At 38.1% G+C, this 20,145-nt stretch overlaps 1 protein-coding gene across 7 annotated transcripts in view; it reads right to left on the bottom strand.

Annotated features, from left to right (window-relative positions):
- Smarca2 (SWI/SNF related BAF chromatin remodeling complex subunit ATPase 2) overlaps positions 1-20,145 on the bottom strand; it is a 166,467-nt gene that overhangs the window by 99,243 nt on the left and 47,079 nt on the right. For all 7 annotated transcript variants that reach the window (XM_074051968.1, XM_074051961.1, XM_074051965.1 and 4 more), the window contains exons 10-16: positions 12,157-12,210; positions 8,636-8,766; positions 8,358-8,415; positions 6,581-6,681; positions 5,196-5,343; positions 1,466-1,629; positions 95-161 (exon numbers count right to left, since the gene is read on the bottom strand). In XM_074051968.1, coding sequence (XP_073908069.1) covers positions 95-161; positions 1,466-1,629; positions 5,196-5,343; positions 6,581-6,681; positions 8,358-8,415; positions 8,636-8,766; positions 12,157-12,210 — 723 coding nt within the window. The remainder of the gene's footprint in view (positions 1-94; positions 162-1,465; positions 1,630-5,195; positions 5,344-6,580; positions 6,682-8,357; positions 8,416-8,635; positions 8,767-12,156; positions 12,211-20,145) is intronic.

Genomic DNA, 20,145 nt, shown 5'->3' on the forward strand with positions numbered 1-20,145 from the left:
CAACCAAATACAGTTCACAGATGTGCATATAGAATGAAGAAAAAGGGCCTATTTTTGCTTTTCCACATTTATATATAAATACAGCATTCCAAACCTTGTAAGAAATTTTCACCACAGACGGAGCCCACTTGTCAAATTCATATGTCCAGTTAGATAGAGTCCTACAGAATAACAACAAAAATACAGTTAAAAAAAAGACATTTGTATAAAAGTCAGTGGTTAAAACAATGTTCTTATTCATTTTCAGACCCTTCCTTAAAATATCTCAACCACATATTTATTTAAAGGGTGTGGAAATAAAGAGATAAGTTAGAAATAAACTGCCACAAAGCATGACAACTTTATGATTCATTAAAAAAAAACTCAAAAGGAGCAAATTTAAAAGTGCAGAAGAGCAGGGAGCAAAAAAATGAAGTTGGAATATGGTACTGAAAAACAGTAATTGCTACAGTGAGTTAGAGAATCTTTACAAGTAGCTGTGTAAGTTCAGAGAAAACTTGAGTTGGGAAAAAAGAAATTATAAAACCACATGGGACTATTAAATAAATCTACCAAGAGGGAGCAGGGGAAGAAATGCTGAATGATAATACTCACTATAATATGTGAGTCAGAACATACAAAACATAGATAAAATGCAAAGGAAGCAGGTAATTGATATGCAAAGATGTGCAGATAGTCTTCATTTAGACAAACTTTGAGGAAAATACAAAACTCTAATTCTTATTCTTACTCAAGGTCCAACTTATTATCAGCACTGAGATTTTGTCATAGGTTTCATTTGAATAAAAAGGCAACCTGGCAGCAACAGCCAGATTCACTGCACTCCCAGGGAGGGTGACTGAGAAAACTTAGTCCTTCACTCAGGATTATCCCCTAAAGACCAATAAGGAGCATTTCCTCCCTACCCCTACCCCACCCCCAGGTGGGTGAGGCACTGGGAATGTGATGGTTAACTGCAAAGGCTGGTCTTGCAATGTGGCAAAGTCATTGAAACACAAAGTGCACACGCTGGGGTTAGTTTAACCCAAAATTCATACTTGTGATTCTGATTTCCACTTAAAAAGATTCAATAAAGAAAGATGTACACCCACATACACACAAAACCTTTTGGAAATGGAATGAGGAAACATCTTAAAAATCTTACAAAAATACCCACACCTCTACCTTTTGTGAACCACTTAATGAGAGATGATGAATAAGACCCACTGTACAGCATGCACACTGTGTAGACCGCAGTGCTAATGGCTGATAAAAAATCACTTGGGCCTGTACTTAATGCGCCATCAGTGAGGCTGTGGTGGGGTGGGGTTGGGTGGGAAATTAAAAACCTAAATTCAGGTTACGTGCTCCTGCTAATCCAACTACATGGTACAATTCTGCCTCAAGTGAGAAAGAAGGACAAGCTACTAATAGGGCAATCTACAACATACAGAACGGTGACTGAGGAATAAATGACTTTACTTACGAGAGGGGAACAATGATGAGATAGGGGCCATTGAGTCTTTTGTGCTCCATCAGGTAAGTGATGAGTGCAATGGTCTGTATGGTCTTGCCTAGCCCCATTTCATCAGCTAAGATTCCGTTCAAATTGTTATTATACAGGGAAACCATCCATTCCAGGCCCTGGAGCTGAAATGAAGAGTAATTGCTTCAATTATCCAAGATCTGCACAGGTAATTAATACTAATACAACTCAAGTGAGGCTGTGACTTCTTAACTTTTCAGTGCTGTATGCTGGGTTTCCCACAGTAGGATAGTGGTAGGACGCACCAATGCAAAAAGAATTTAAACGATGAGCCTGTAATCGTCCTGCTGCTTAGCAGGTGCTGAGTGTTAATCAGATTTAGAAATGATGGGCTGTAGCATACTGGTAGGATTTTAAGCAGCTTTCCTGCTCATCCCTACTTAGCATTTCGCAGTATATGACATTCTAGAATTATTATAAATGAAGAAAACCCAAACCCAAATCTTTTCCAACACTCCAAGAACAAAAAGCCAATGTGAGGATTAAGGATGAACAAACCAGAAGGCAGGTTTGGCACACAGACCACTGATCATTAGAAACAGCCTTCCTGGTAATGAACAACCTGCCCCCAGGGTGCCATGCCCTCAGCAAGGAAGCCCGCACAACCAGGAAAGCCAGGCCACTCTGCTGGGCCCCTGGGAGGACATTCCTCTTCCTGGCAAGAGACAGAGTTCGCAGGCAGCGCATGGAAACTGTGCCGTGTGGGTACTCCCCAAAGGCAGCACACTGGGAGCCGACTGCCTGGAAACCAAACACAGGCAACATATTTTTAAAACACAAGAGCAGTGCACGAGAGACTCAGCATTGGATTCCTCATGTTAAGTACAAAAGAAAGGTGAGGTGAGAATACAAAATTGTTAAACCTCCCTCCTACAATTCCCAATTCCCCTGCACCATCACTCCACAGATGCTGGGTTTAAATGGTAGGATGAATTATATGCACATATGTGTGTATGTGTGTATTAAAGTCAATTTAGCTTGCCAATGAAGTTATGCTTAGGGAAATGTGAATACTAATTTCTTTTATGTAAGAACAAAGCAACTGGTTAATGTAGTTAATATTTGTAAAACTATTCTTTGTGAAGGAGCTATAGCAAATGGACAGATGCATGCCTCCTTCCAGAAGTTTACAGTCAAGGACAAAACAAACAAGGCACATAAACCCATAAACGAAGAAGTAGTTGACAGGGCCAGTGTATACGTATAAAATTGTATTGTACAGAATTTTTCTTAGGGAGACAATGTGATAGCTTGAAGAAATATTTTCATAAGTCACTTAGGGTAACTTGTGCAAAAACCCAAGTCACTCTAAAGGCTTTTGTAGAGCCACAGAACCAAAAGATACAGAGAGAAATGGGAAAACCCTTCTAAGAGAACAAACAAAAGAGAGTGGGGAAGAGGGTAAATAAATGGAAGCCACTAGGTGGTGAGCAAGACAAGCTGCCTGCAACCTTGAGACCATCATACCTTTTGGAAAGTCAACCAAATGCCAGAAACACTTGGCTAGGTAGTGAAAGTGGATTTTTTAAAAATGAAAACTCGTAAAAGTTCTGAATTTTTCAACTGTGTTAATCCCAGATAAAACAAAAGCAGAAACTAGCCGTAGAGAAGACTAGAAATTCACAAAAAACTATGGGAACTGACTTGGACTTTCCTAGGCTGTGTAATTGGGGTGGGGGATATTTGAACAAAACTTATGTAACTCTAGGAAGCAGCAGGAAGGCTGCAGCTATGTCAAAGTTAAATAGTTATGATATAAAAACTTGTCAAGGAGCAAGATAGAAAGCTTACTCATGACCAGGGAAGATTTTGAGCCACAATTTGAACTAGTCTGTGACAAACAAAGAACTCATCAGGCAGATATGGGTGATCAGATTCCAGGAAGAAGGAACTTCATGAGGCAAAAACCCAGGCGCAGACAGTGGATGGATGGATGGATGGAATCAACAGCAGCCTAGTGAAAGGAAGAGGCATCGAATTCACATTGAGAAGAAAGGAGGAGCTAGGTTTGAAAAGGCAGTGATGAAGAAGGCTTAAAAGCTGTTGGATGGCAGGAGGAAATCAGTGTGGGATTAAATGTTATTTGCCAATGATTCAAAAAAATGGATCTCCCATTCACAGATAAATAAAAGCTTATTAAAACACATTGTGAGTTAACAACCAGGTCAGATAGGCCAAATGAGATTAAAACCACCCTGGACCTCATGAAGGCTGCATTATCTTTAGAAAAAAACATTACCAAGGCCAGAGCAGTGTCCTTAAAGTGTGCTCCAGAGGCTCCTGGGGGTCCCAATACCTTCTCAGGATATCCACAAAATCAGAATGATATTCATAATACCAAGGCATGATTTTTACCCTGTTGACATCAGCACTGATAATACAAAATCAATAGTGAGTAACACATGCTAACACTTAGTCCAGGTCAGGTGTCACTACATGAGTAGTCATGCATGCTTCACTCCCATGCCATGGCAGAAGCACAGAGCCTTGTTTGAAGACTGGAAGGGACCTGATGCCAAAAAGTGAGAACCACTGTTCTAAAGAATCCATGTCCCTAAGACTATTCTAGGAGACACTAGTTCATAAGATATTAGTAAATGACAAATAAAAATGTGGCTTTGGTGGTCAAAGAAGCTTGAGAGTTACAAAATTAAACAAAGTTAAATAAGTTATTTTACTGCGGGAGGCTAATGTGCATTAGGAATTACACATTTATTTTTGCAGAGTTGTTAGCATGCTGATGTGTGCCATGGATTACCAAGAGGGGTAACATTTACCCTACTGATTGGGGCAGTCCTGGGTTATGCTATTATCAATAATCAGAGCTCCTACTTGTTCCCCCAAGTATCACTTGGAATAGTAATTATATGATAGCCCTAGTTACAGCAGATAGTAATTACTATGTTTGCATTTTTATTTAAAAAAACTTTTGAAGAGTAATTCATGGACCAAATGTTCTAAGGAACACACTTTGAGAACACTACAAAGCAGTAAAAATGTAGAACACAGGAGTTGACCTCAAAGCAGACAGGTCAAATGAAACACATCTGTTACAGTTACAGCCTAATTTTATCAAAGCATGGATGCTCACAACTTTATTTTACTTTTTCAAAGAAGGCATAAATGAAGGGCTGAGGATATAGCCAGTGGTAGAGTGTATGCCTGGCATGCACAAAGTCATGGGTTTAATCCCCAGCACCTCAAGGAAAAATAAACAGATGAAAAAGTATAAATGTAATAGATTTTGCTAGGTGGCTGAATCCATAGCATAAAACTAGTCACAACGAAAAAATTTTTAAAATGCTTCATTTACTTCAGGTTGGAGTACGGATGTAGCTGACACTAATAGAAGGGGGTTGGCTTTTCTATTTTGAAGAAATCTACAATGAAACTGTTCCAAATGTTAAACCAGTATTTCTTATAGCAAAATTCATACCAAAACTACAAAAGAGAAAGCTGGTATGGTGTCTCTTAGAAAAATGATCACACATCTTTTCTGAGAAGGAAGAATGATAGGCACAGTGGGTCAGTTCTCAATATTGTAAGTGTAAGTGACTAAAATATGTCACTGTCTTCCAAACCTCTTAAGCAGTCCAACACGGGCATGACACACACCGATGGAATGCAGGGAAAGGACTACTCGCCCAGAAAACACAAACATGCCAACTACCTGGTAATGCTTCAGGGTTCCATTAATGAGGAGAGCAGACTGCCTCTCCACTCTCTCTGAGATGGCATGAGCCACGGTGTAGTAGGACTGGGACCCTCTGGCACTGTACTGCATGCTGTACTCATCATCCACATCTTGCTTCGCTGTTCTGAAAAAGACACAGTGGAAAAGTATGTGGAGACATTTTAGTACTTGTGCTACTTTATCCAAAATGAGTTGAGAGCCTAAAATAACTACAATAAGTATAGTTTAGCAATGACTATATCCCTGGTAGTAGTGAAAATATATTATCCATAACCTTCACAAAAGCTAAGCAAACTAAGCATTATTAATATCCCCATTTTATGCATGTGATGAACTTGAGGCTCAGAAAGGTTACTCCATTTGCCCAGGTCATAAAAGGTGCCCTTGACCTCCAAACAGCACCAGAGGTCAACCCTACAGCTTCAGATTAACACCTTGCCAATGATGCTTTCCCAGCCTGTTAGAATACAAAGATAAATCCTATTCACAGAACACTGGCTAAAGCTTGAAGGAACAAAGAGGACTTTAAAGGGTCAGAAAAAAGAAAGGTAGTCTTCCATCTTCTATGCTTGTTAAGGAGGTGGCATTTTACTCTATGGGCAGTGAGGAGCCACTGAACATTCTTAAAACCTTCCCTCAAGGAGCAGGGAGGGCTGGTGAAACAAAGTCTCCTAAAGTGGAACATACAGCTATGGAAAAAGGAGGACTACATTACATGTCTATTTCTGGTTTTTTTTTAAAATCTCATCTTTTGAAAAGTTCTCTTTTACAGACTGTTTCACAACAATTTCCCTATAATAATAGAGTTGTATAAGTAAAGAGATGTGCAAACTCCTGGTAGAGAGGACAGGCTGGAGCAGCACTAGGGCACTTTGATGGGGGGAGGTGGAGGGGAAGTTCCAAGGCTGGACAGAATAGGTTGCTGATTTGGCTATGATGACCAAGACAAGATGTTTCACAATTGGGCTTCTGGGTGTGTTGATGCCATTAAGGGAGGTAGGAAAGACAGGAAAGCAGCCAGTTGAGGGATAGTTTGATTAGCCTAATCTGGGGCTGACATGCAAATGATAGGAAAGGAGGGGAGGATGAGAGGAAGGGAAGAAGGAAAGAGGGAAACAGAGAGTGAGGAAAGGAGGGAGGGAAGGAAGCAGCAAGGAAAAGATAGAAGAGATGACAACTTAATGCCCTTGGACCTGGGGTCCAAAGCTCAGAAGTGACTTCTGAGGGGTTGAGGACACAGTTTCAAGCAGAGTGTGAGCATGAAGTTGGCTCCCTTCCTTGAACAAAATTTTCTAAAAGAAAATTTGCACAGCATGATCCTCATGCACTGGATTTCTTAGAAAACGCTGAGGGATACACACTCAATGATCTGCTTAGCATCCTTCTCAGAAACTTCTTCACTGTTTGGATCCAGAAGTATTTTCTCTTCGGTTTCCTGTCTACTGGACTCTTCTTCCTCATCCTGGGGAAGGAACAAAGATATGGAGAAACCTACCCTTATAACAAGGGAATCCTATGATTAGTATTTTCTAAAAAGATATTACATAGTATTCTACATCACAAATGAAGTAAACACAAAAAAAGAGGAAGCAAATTTAACATCTACTTAAACCTGAGAATTCATTATTCTATTGCTGTTGAGAGAACAAAAGGGACTCTCTGAGAACAAGCATGTAAAACTCATGCCAGAAAGATATTTGTCATTATTTTGTTACTCAGAGTCCTTATAAACCATATCTGCTCTTAGTAGAACTCCATATCCCTCTCTCCAAAGGCAGATATTAGAGATCTTAATATTCTCTTTCTCCTAAAAATGCTCCCTCTGATCACACTGTGGGACTCTAGGGGTCCCCCACACTAGCTGGGGACCCTGAACTTGTGAGCACTCTGCTTTGTATGGCTGCATCACAACACATATCTAAGCATTCAGAAAAAACACACTGACTCAGCATAGGATTCATTACATCTCTACCTCTTGAGTATGTACCATACTCCACCAACCAGTTTGAAAGTGTCACTAAATATTAATTATGTCCACTACTAACCTGGTGTTAAAATCAGGTTTATAGGTAACCATGCATTTTCATAACTTTTGAATGAAAAAGCAGGAACTGACACAGTGTCAGTGCTAAAACCAAACCAACAATGCAAGGAGTAAGCCATCAGCACAAAGCCTTCACCTCCTAGGTGAGGAAGTGGAGGGAGGGGAAATGATTGGCCATAAGTCACTTGTGGTAGCTTATGACTTAGGGCTACCCCCAGGTCAGAGTTCATCTCTTCCCAGCTCCCTGGTTAAGCAGTCTACTTTATCTTATTCTCTCTACCCCCTCTGGCTCTCCTCCTCACAGAGAAAACTCTTTCAGTTGATCATGGATAGACCCATTCACCCAAGTGAACAAGATAAAGAAAAAGAAGGGCTGGGAAAAAAATACAGCATGACCCCAAAGCATTTGCTTTTTAACAAGTTGTGGCATCTCTATGCACCACATTTAATAGCTACATAGTAACAATGTTCTAGCAAAGGAGATAAAAATCATTTAATCCTTCTATCTGTACTTATTAAATATTTCATAACTGACCCAACAAATATATTATTTCTAAATTCCTATTAAAAGTATATAAGGTTCCCATTTCATGAGAAATCTGCTTCTCATTGGGTATCCAATGATTCAAATAAGAATCACATTTGGAGAGAAATCCAGATCAGTAAGTTCATTAAGCCAAGCCCATGTTGGTCTGTTCATTTAAGTTCCCAGACTCACAACTTCAAATAGACTCTAAGGCCTAAAGGACTTCAAAAATTTTAGGCAGTTAACTCTCAGCATGAAACACTTGGAAGACTGGGATTGCTTTTCCTACAGTAATCTCTCCCTGCAAGACCTCTTCGCCATCTCCAATTGAATGCCAGCTCCTCTTTCCTTGGTCCCAAATGAATCTAGAATTCGCCAAGCTTCCCCAACAGTCAGAAGCCCCCCAAAGATCAGTGCACCATGAGAACTTCTGCAATCCTCACCTGAAAACCAACTCCAAAGAAAGAAGGGATAGAAGGTCTAGGGGATTGGGCCTATGTTCAGCGAGATCTCTCTCCCCTCCACCAACTTTCAATTCAGTAAATCCCAAAGAGAGATGTATGCATACCTCTTCCTCGTAGTCAGAGTCACTATCTTCACTATCAGATCTAGGAGCAACTTCATAACTAAGGAAAAGGATTGGAGAAGAGGTGCTTAGGTCTTTAAATTATAAAACACTTCAGACACATATGACTTAACTAGAACATTCTATGTACAGATGATAATGCAGATAACAAATTCTACCATCTCAGCAAGGGCTGTGTTGCCTCAGTTTCAAGATTTTACAACGACCACCAAAACCTACAAAGCCCAAAGAATACTAATAGCACTTCTTTTACACCATACCCAGGATTCATTTCCAACCAGGCATCCAGCTGACTTGCTTTGGGTGCTTCTGGTCCAAATAGGACCTTGCCGGTTTCTGTGTGAGTCACTTTGACAGGCAGGTCGCTCATCTGACTGCTCTCATCTATTGGCTAGAAAGGGGCAAAAGAAATCATGTCACCACTGGATATTAAGTCATCCTTTCAGATCTAGGCTAGATATTCCTCAGCTTTGTGGCTGCTCAGCATCTGAAATGTTTTCGTGTTTTAAAATTTCACTACCTAATGAGTCTTGTTGGGAAAAGAGAGGCCACTGCCTACTAATGAAACTGAAATTCCCGCCTCCTAGCAGTTAAAGTCTCAACTCCTCCACCTGGATATTCTCACCAAGGCTGAGTTAGGACCAAAAAGCACATTGAGGGAGGAGCAAATCATGGTGTCAGCCATGTCAGTGAGGCGGCATTGGTACCCAACTCCTGCCTGCTCCCCAATAGCAGCCATGTCTCCCTAAACCAACTGTAAGGTGTTATATGGGATTCAGCCCTGAGTCAGATTTTCCAGTATTATTATTAGTTATCCTTTATCCTGCTACAGGTTGAGCATCTTTAAGTCAAAAATCCCAAATCTGAAACGTCTGAGTGCTAACATGACACCACAAGTGGAAAATTCCATACCTGACCTCACAGATGGGTCACAGACAAAACACACACACTTAAAATAGTGTATAAAATCATCTTTGGACTATGTTTACAACCTGTACATGAAACATATATAAAGTGCATGTTTAGACTTGGGTCCCATCCCCAAGATATCTCACTATATTTACGTGTGTGTGTGTGTGTGTGTGTGTGTATGTGTGTAAATAAGCCAAAATCCAAAAAAATCCCAAATTTGAAACACTTCTTGTTATAAGCAGTTAGGACAAGGGATGCTCAACATGTAACACATTTCCTTCTTATTTAAGGTAGGCATAGTTGATTTGGGTCATGTGGAACTAACAACTTCCCAATCCCAAGGAATAACCACTGCATAGTCACCACATAGCCATGATTTCTGAGGGAATGGAACAAATACTGCAGCCCATGCCAACTCTTAGAAGCTGGCTTCGCTTCTACAGAACCAGTGTGCTTTATCTAAAACCAAACCACCATGTGTCTACCTTAACCATTGTACTTCTGTGTATGATAAAGGAAAAAAGGCCTGACTATTTGGAATGTGGAGAATTGACTAAGACTGAGAAGTTCATTTCTAGAGCATTTCTGTGAAAAATGGCATGCTCAGAAAATTAAGAGAATAAACGAAACTTGAGAGGTTGTATTTAACCTACTCCAGAGAACAAACTGTCTTAAAAAGGCCTGAAGATGCAGCAATACTATGCAAATAAATGCTGATTGCAGGATGGCTGATTTCTATGAGCAGAGACCAGGTAAAATCCTCGGAAATGCTTCATTTATGAGTGCTTCACGTTATCTATTTTCTGAAGAGTAATAAAATGGAATGTTTAGGCATTTCGTTATTTCAAATATGTTTTTCTAAATTACTCTTTATTAGTTTTGTGGTCAAATAAATATAGGAGACACTATTAGCTGTAATTAATAGATTTTCTGGATTGCCAGAAAATTTATTATTCTGATTCTCCCTCCCACCAAACACTGTCAAAAGAAGAAGCAACATATTATGATTATTCATAAAAATAACCTTAAAAAGAAGACTTACTCCAGACTGTCATTTTTCCCCCTTTTATGTGGGCTAATGCAATGTTTTTGAGTACCATTACTTTGCATGGCAACATGAAACTTCTTCCTCATTAATGTAAAAGGTCATCTATCTATACACTCACAAGATAAAGAAGGAAATCTACCATTTTCTAACATTTCCCTCAGCAATATTGTATCTTGTTATCTTGAACTACTATAATGGCGCTTGTTTTATTGCTAATGTCATGCCTCAGAGAAAACTGGAAATCACTGTGGCTGGATTTAGAACTTTGGCAAAGCACTGAATGAGCAGAGAGAGTAACAAGGACATTATCTAAAAACAAACAGCACAAGATGTCCACTTTGCAAACTTCAGCAAACAGAACTCACATGTGTTAAAATTGAAGGAAAAAACAAAGATGTCACAGGCCCAAGATCAGTAGCTAATTTTCCCCAGAGATAAGAGCACTATTACAGTAACATGTTCAATCTCTCCCTGTGTGCTTGTCAATTGCGGACTGATATGTGGCCTGCGTAGGTAAGGCTGGGCTTTAGCAAACGGGAGCCGTTGCTAAGTGCCCTAATATATAGTATTCTTTCCTCATAACAGCCCACTGAGAGTTTCTTACACATTAGACATTTATCCTGATCCCTTCTTCCCTTGTGATGGATTACAGTGGTTGGGCAACATTTATTTTCAAGAGGTTTCTGCCGACAAGAGTGATTACCTTTTTTCCTGCATCCAGGCTGTGAGTTCACAATAGGAATCATGTGCCCAGTGATTCTAGAAGGGAGGGTGTAGCCCCCACCAACCCTAATGCTCCAAGCAGGCTTATAAGAGTCTGTGAGAGAAGAAGGTAGCTGGAAACAACTTCCTTCCTGTCCTGCTGTGGGCATGTGACCCCTTACTGTGAACCACTGGATAGCTCCTTAGGGATTTCTTTTCCGTCTAAGTCCAACAAATAAAATTTGTATCCTCATGATCCAGTAAAATGTTAGAAACACTAGGAAATAAAATTGAGGACTATGTTCATGTAGTTACACATAAAAGCTGTATTTTTAAAAAAAACTTCCTAGCATAAATTAATTATACAAAGGGGTTTCATTGTGACATTTACATACAGGCATATAATGTACTTTGATCAAATTCATTCCATCTATATTCCTCTTAAATCTTCTTTATCTTTTCCTTCCTTTTCAAACAGTTTTTAGTGGGTTTTATTATGCTATTTTCATATGTATATATAAGGTACTTCAGTCATATTCACCACCCATCACTGTCTTGTTCCCCTCTGCCCCGTGGCATGGCCTTCCCCCATCAGTCCCCATTTTATAGTCATGTCATATTATTATTTTTAGGTCTAGATTCCACATATAAGCAGAAACACACCATATTTGTGGCTTATCTTGCTTAACATGATGATCTCCAGTTCCAAATAAGTTAACCAAATATGAAGGTTTACATATTTTGATCATTTCAAATTAGTAATAAACTAGAGAAATGGGTCATACTTTATGCTTCTGTATTATTTACTGGCCAGATGTAATTATAGGCTCACTTAAGGTTCTTATATATTCTATATAGTCATATGGCTACTTGTACACAGAAAATTCTGAATGATATACAACAAACTTCCTATCAGGTGATTGGTAGTCTGAGATAGAAATAGATCACTTTTTACTATATCCCTTTTATATTTTTCTAATTTTATATCATAGTAATCTGCTTTTACTTTAAAATAATTAGCTGGATGAAAATAAAATTTATATACACAGAGAGTGATATTACAGAAGTTGGCAGAGACTCCATTCAGAACACAGCAGCAATGGATGCAACCACCCTTACCTCTCCATCTGGTCCCAGGGCAGACTCTCCTCCCTCAGCATTCTCTTCAGCCTTCTGCAAAACAACAAGGTCAAGTGTAACATCTAAATCAAGAACATAAGACAGGCAACTTTTTGGTACTCTTTGGTATGCAACAGTATTTCATGGCCACCCATCAACATCTAACAAAGCTTAAGGGTTAATGCCTTTTTTTTTTTTCTCTTTGCTATCTGAGACAAAGTCTCTATTGCATTAGCAACTTGCGGAGTCATTTAAAGCCAGATATGATTCAAGGCCACTACACTAGAGATTTGTGGATTGTATCTTTAGAGACCCAAAGAGCTTAAGACATGGCAGCATCAAGACAGCAGTCAGACTCAGAAACGTTCTTGTGCTTGGCACTGTGAAGACAAATTCTGACATAATTAGCTCAACTTTCCTATTCTGGAGCAAGTTTTCATCAGCAATAAAGAACAGCATTCTTAAAATGTCCATCAAGAATAAGCTCTGAGCGGCTCCTGGGTCATAAAAATATGAAATAATACAGAATTATGTGAGTTCCCTGGGTATTTTTCATTCTACCTAATTGGCTTTCATAATGTACAATATTTCCACAGTGTGTATATGGAAAAACTGATACAGATAGTGTGATCTCATGAAAAATTCTGTCATCTACCATTTTTTAAATATTCCAATATCTTACTCCATTAACCTCTATGTATCTCAAAGACAACTACGAGAAGTTAAGATTATGTAACATTTTGTACAGACCAAAGAGTCTCATCTGTAATAAATATAAAAGAGTCTAAAATTTCTTCCACTTACAACAATCTCTTTGACAAGTGAAATATTTTATATAACCCTTATGGAATCTTTATTTATTTTTTGTTTTTTATCATTGTGCTGGGGCATTTACAAAGGTTTACATTTACCACATTTACATTGTGGCATTTATAAAGGTTCATACAATATATAAAATATATTACACTTGAATTCACCCCCTCCATCATTCTCCTTTATCTCCCTTCCCCAATTCCTGGAATAGTTTCAATAGGTTTCATTTTTCCATTTACATACATGTATATACAGTATTTGCACCATATTCACCCTCCACACACTTTCCCTATATCATCACCCATCCCACTGGTACTAACCCCAGACAGGATCTTTATTTTTATTTTAAAATTATTTCTGAAAAGTTATAATATTTCTATATAATACAACGGGGGAGAGGAGGAAACTTTAGTCATTTCCTTTATCAAGATATTCAAGAAAAACAGCTTTCCTCCCTTGGGCTCTTTAGTTAATTAAAAATATATATTATGCTATGAAATCATTATTAACTAAACTTGGTTTACTTAAGACATTCATTCTATTAAAACATTTTTGTCTTCCATAAAAATAACTAAATATTACCTTGACAAAATAACTTTTCTGAAACTGATTAATGTTTATAAGCTAACATTTTGTCTATACTGAAGCAGAGCAATTCCATAAATGTCTGACACTTCAAAAGTTCTTTTATAATGTAATTTTCCTACCAAATATGCATGCATGTATATATACAAGGCACAAGGAATACAGCAATGCAGCTTCTACCAAGGAGCAGGAAGGAAATACTCTATTTGGTTGTGTATGCCCCCAGATTTAATTTTCTGTTCATACCACCTAGAAGTAAAGATATTTACAAGCTCAAAGAAACAGTGGGCTTCAAAGAGTACTAGGCTCTTTACTGAGGCTAGGGATACAGTGAACAATGGTAGAACTCCTTGTTCAGAAAAGAAACCATGTCTGCTACCAAACACTGAAGCTTCCATTTTTGGAATTCTCAAGCACTATACTCAGGAGACGGTTTTAATTAATGGGAGAAAGTCAATTAATCCCACCATTCTTTCCATACAAACCAGAAATAAGCTACAAATTTGGCCAACAAAGAAAATCATATGAGACAATGAAAAAGCCAATTTCAAATATCTAGCAAGTGGAACTGGATCACCATTTCAATGAATAGCACATTAAAAAGCTTGAAGCAGCATAAATGAATAGAATCAAAACCATTCTGAAGGATACTTTGCTATGAATATATGAGCTAGCCGGAGTGTTATCTAAAAACTGCCTCATAATCAGGCCTTTCATTATTTAAAATCTCCTAAACTATTTATTTTTAAAAATCACATTAAGTATCAAGAGGCAAAGTACTATAAGATTCAAGCCACTTGGTTCTGGAATTAAGACAACCTGCGCGTGAATCCCAGCTCTGTGACTAAGTGCAAGAGACCTTAGCTGTGTGTTCTTGAATAACAAATCCTCTTTTTCTCCATGTCTTTTTGAAAGAATGAATGAAAGCACCATGAACAATGCCTTCCATTCAGTATATACTCATGGAATAATAATAATTGTGATTAGATGTCAATATATTTGCAAGTCATAAAATAGTTAAGGGCACACACACAATTCATTGTTGAACAGGGGCTATGTGAACTCTCTCAAGAACGCCCTGTCCTTAGACCCATTCTGATAGGATGTTGTAAGAGGTGAAACCAAGTACTTGTCTACTTTATGACAAGAGATGTCTTCTCCCATCACGCTTTAGATTCTTTCAGGTAGGTGGTGATCTCTAGTTAGTGTGTTTTCCTAAATCCATGTGCTCACACTGAACTGATGCTTTATCTCAAAACAAAACAAAGCAAAGCAAAATAACAATGAAACCCCTCCCCTGTTCAAATTTATACCCAAGAGATTGTAATTGGTGCTTCTATTTGAGCTAACTTTGGACAGTCTCTGAGTCCCTGGTGAAATGGCCTGGTGCTAATGTGGCAGTTGCCATGGTGCTTCCTGCCACCTGAGGAATTCTCACACATAGTTATGTGTATTGTGGAATTGTAAATACATGCTCTCGATAACACTGGCTGGTGGCTGCACTTACATCCACTGATTAAAAAAAAAAACAAACACTGAAATTCATTCATTAATAGGTTCCTTCCTACCTAACAAAACATTTCAAACTAATTATACTTGTGTAGCAAGAGAAGAGTGTAATTAACCGAGTCATGTAAGGAGATATGTATGATACAAATTACTTGGAACTAAAGATTTTATTTGTTACTAAAAATTACTCAAACTAAAGACAATTTGGGTTCCCAATTTCCAAAGCCACTGTCAGTTTACATTCTCCATTTAGGAATGATCACAAACAAAACTATGTGCAGGCTACTAATCTTCTTGCAATAGGTGTATGAAACAATGAGCAGTAGAGCTGTGGAGGGAAATGAATTCCTAAATATGAAAATCCCATGTAAACTACACTCGCGAAAAAAGATTTCAATGGGGCACTCTGTTTAGATTACCACAACACAGGGGCTACAAACAGCCTCATTTTGTAAAGTTTCATGTCTAAGATTTTACAGTCCATATTATAAAGTGAACACATGCTATCCTCCAGCAGGTATTGTTATAATCTGCCGAAACAACATTCAAATCTGCTGGCATCTTAAGGACTCATTCTGCTTTACTGGTGAAACAAAGCTTTCAGGAACCACTTGGGTTATTTTTATTGTCATTTAGGTGGACCCTTAAGCATAAAGATAGGTGGTCAAGCAATAAAAAATGTCCAGGAATATCAAATTAACAAGCATTTGCACATTACTTACAGAGAAAACCAATTTGAACATTTTGACTCAGGTAACTGGTCAAGTCAGTTAAATAGGATTCTGAACTGAACTTGTGGTTTTACCCATTTTGACACTGACATAATCAAATCGAATCATCATGGCATTATATTCACCTGTTCTTACAATACTCCTTACACTCGAATGTGCAGAATTGCCTTAGAACCTTTCTTTCACCTATGAAAATCTTGCAAGGGAAAGGTGCAATAAACTATACAATCTTTGGGGAAAAAAAGAGATAAGAGAATCAGAGACTAACTTGAATTTAAAATAAATATCTCAACATTATTATTTTTTAAATAGTTTTTTCACTAAAAATTATGCCAACATACTTTTCTGAATTTTTTTAATCTAAGGTTTAAAAACTACATTTCCTATCATTATGTTGAACAATACATCACGCATGGAAGGATCCCCCTCCAATGCACAACAGTTCTGAGCTTTCTTATACCAGTGGTGGTGGGGTGGGGGAAGGAAGAAGGATGAAGACAAGGTGCAGGGAGAGAAAGAATAGGAGGAAGGATAAAACAACTTTTAAGGGAAAGGAAGTCAAACACCTCCATGAAAGGTACCTGACACAGTACTGCCCCATGGATTCTCTGAACGCATGCCCATTAGTATCATGGGTTTTCAAGAAATGTCAAAAATAAATAACAAGAGCATAGTTCAGCTGGAATATATTCCATTGGAAGATGTAGAAGGGAGAATTGCACATTTATTTTTGGCTTGATGTCAAACAGCTTCTGGAAGCTGAACCCCTGAAATGGCTAGACTTCTAAGCAGTAGGTGGGAGTGCCTCTGGCATGGGTTCTTAACCACAGCTTAAACAAAAAGTACCCTGAAGCACTGTGAGAAATACCTTATCATCACCAAAACCATTCTAAATTAGAGGCCATGTAATTAGAAAATTCTCTCTTTAGCAGTTGTAGAGCCTGGTAGTAAGCTGAGTCTATGGAAAATAATGAATCCTCATTCTTCTTTTGCATGGCCCAATAGTCCAAGAACCTGACATTGTCCTAAAAGATATTCTCCCACTAATTTCTGATTGATCTTCAATTAGAAAAAAAATGGTGAGGAGTTATCAACATCAAGATAAAAAATATTTTATTTTCCAAAAAAACCCACATGATCACATTTTGACAATCAAGATTCCACTTTTACTGTATTCCAGGGAGTGTTCTAAATACATCTAAATGTATTCTAAATGCTTTATAAAAACTTTTCCATGTAAGCCTCACAGTAGATCGGTGGGTTCCTAGCATCCTTTTAAGGAAACAAGAGACTGAAGCACTATGCAACAGATCTTTCAATAAAGTAACCTACAAGGGACTAATAGCAAATTAGGATATATATGCCTTCTCATACAGTTATGAATTTAAAAGATTACATGCTTACATGAAGTGGGCAGTGGCCCGATTTACTAATGTAGCCATGTTCAAACCTATCTGTACATACCTGGTGGGTTTATCTAGTCCCATCCTCTTTTAGTCATCCATCTTTTAGTCACCCTGTGGATGTTAGAGAGCCATGGCAGAGAACAGAGACCTCAAGGTCATGCTAAATGTACATAATAGTATATGCATCCTGAAATACTGCAGCCATTGCTTTCACATAATTTGATATTTTGATACGTTAAAAATTACTCCTCCTCCAGCCCTTACATAAAGTTTGCTTCCTTTTTTCTCCCATTTCAAGGGCAATAATGAAAGACCAGGCTGGGAACGAAAAGTTCCAAAATGATTTATAAACATACACTGCATAGAAATGCCCTTCTAATCAAGAGGAGAGAAAATTAAACAAGATCATGACAGGTTATAGGAAACCCACCCTATTATTTACAAGCAACGGTTAAATATAACAAATTCCTGGAGGAAGACAAAGGCCTTCTCTGCTAGGCTGGTTAATTTAAAAATCATCTATGCATTAGTTTAATACTGAAAGTAAAACCTAATCCTTTTCCAATCATCTTTAATGGCATGGTTCTGAGAGTTCTCTGTATCTTAGTTGTCCTTCAAAAGTGTGACCAACTCAGGGTTATTACCTCACCAAGTAATGCAGGTTTTCTCAAAACATATGCAGGTTTTGTTCAATATTTTAAAATGTAGATGAGTACAGCAAATTACTTAACACAGTGGGGAAATGCTGAAAAGGACAGCACAGAATTCTTCAGCTAATGGGTGCAGACATTTCCTCCACCACAGAGAAGTTGGAACAAGCAACTCTCAATCATTCACTCTGATGGAGAGGAGAATTACAGATAATCCAAAGTGCCAAATAATCATCTTTTGAAAGCTTTCCCTTCCTTCGCACTTGAATAAAGGTGCACCTGGAATTGGGTAATTTGCTTTGCACTAAGTCTTAATGCCCTGTGAAAGAAATAGGGTCCAGGAAGGGTTAGGAAGGGTCTCGCTTTTCCTTCCTCTTCCTTCCCTCCCTTCCTTCTTCATCCCACTCTGGCAAGATATTCCAAGAAGTAAATCCAGTAGCTCCTCCTCGTCCTGCTAAGGGCACAGAGCTCTCACATGCTAAGCATTCTGAGAGCATGTGAGGAAAGAGGTAGGGCACAGATAATAACGCAAAAATTCTTCACGTTGATCATGTGAGACAATTCCTAGGAGACGTTCAAGATCTCATTGAGGCAGACTGCCATTACGTCAGTATCTGTCATTCATCTGCCAGGATATCAGATACCATATCCAATTTGACTCCAGTTCTCCTTCACAGCATTCATCACAGTATATAATTATATATTTGGGTGCATATTTGGTTAATGTTTGTCTGTATCCTGTTTTTCTCTCTAGTACTCTACCCAGGCTCATAACAAGTGTTCAGTTATGAAGGCATAAAATACAAAGAATAAGTGCTATTAGCGAACCTAAAGGCAAGAATTTGGAAGAAGCACACCAACCAACCTATAGATCTTGTAGAGTAGGCAGCACCACAAGAAATATCATGACAGATCTCTGCTCTACCCAGATTAAAGCAAAAATATAGGGATAATCACCAACAGTCAATTACCTATCTTTCTTTCCTATGATGATACAACTACCTAACACTACACAGAAATCTATTAAAGAAGCTCAAATCTGGGCCCATTAGCTTTTAATCACAAAGAAATACAGAATATGAACCCTAATATCAAAAATGCTAACTGTGACAACCTTGGCAAAACATACTCCTAGGTTAGGAAAAACTAAAACTGCCACCTAATAGGGTCCACTTATGGAATATTACACAATTATATCTGCTTGCCTGTATGTCCTTCACTAACTCTGAAAATGTCTTTTTAAGTCAGAAATTGGGAGCTGGAATTTTGCAAAGACTATACTGACAAGAAAATGAGGTATTCCTCGCCAAGAAAATGTCTAAATCCAAGCCCTGAGTCATCCCTTGTTCATCTTCACAATAAGGTAAACTATCTTACACTAAAGAAATCAGGTGTGAAAAGATGCCTTTGAAATCATTTATTCCTCCTCCTTAATTATGAAACAGGTATGAGAAGTCAGGAGCTGTGAAATTAATTATTTTTTGAAAACCATTTTTTTTCAATTATTTAATATGGAGAATAAATGATTAAATGCTACCAATCTTCAATTTTCACAGTTATGACAAAGACTTTCTGTTGATGTTTGTACCTGGCCTAGTCAGAATTTATCATGAAAACATAATAGTCATCCCTTTAGTATCTTTGGGACCCAGTGTATACCAAAATCTGAGGATGCTTAAGTTTTCTGTATAAAATGGCCTAGTATTTTTGTGTAACCTACACACATCTTCCTGTACACTTAAAACCATCTCTAGAGTCCTTATAATATCTGTGCAATGTAACTGATATGTAGATAGTTGTTATACTGTATGACAAGCAGAAATTTCTACATTTTCAATACAGACAAAATATTTTTCCCAATATTTTCAGTTCTTGGTTGGCTTAATTCATAGACACAGAACCCAAAGATACAGAAAGCTGACTATCAACTAAGAGCTAGATCACTGAACTACTACCCATCTAAGAGGATCTGTATTCACAGGCCCACACTCAGAAAGTTATTCTTGGATTGAGATGTGATATCTGCAGAACAGAGATGCTAAATTATACCCTTCATGTCTCATGATAACTAGGATAAATTTTGCGTAGTCTATTTTCTTCTGTAACTACCTAACACCTGTATCTGCTCACTTACTTTACTGAAAAACCAGGGCAGCAGAGCTGGATGAACAATTTTGTCATCTCCATCTGCCCAAATAGGCTGAAATTTTTCCCAAAAGTAACTAAAATCTATCTCATACATCTTCCTTTGGCTTACTGCAATTTGTATTTTCTTCTTGAGTTTCATTTCAGTTT

Source organism: Castor canadensis, chromosome 13 (assembly GCF_047511655.1).
Source record: "Castor canadensis chromosome 13, mCasCan1.hap1v2, whole genome shotgun sequence".
NCBI lineage: Eukaryota > Metazoa > Chordata > Mammalia > Rodentia > Castoridae > Castor > Castor canadensis.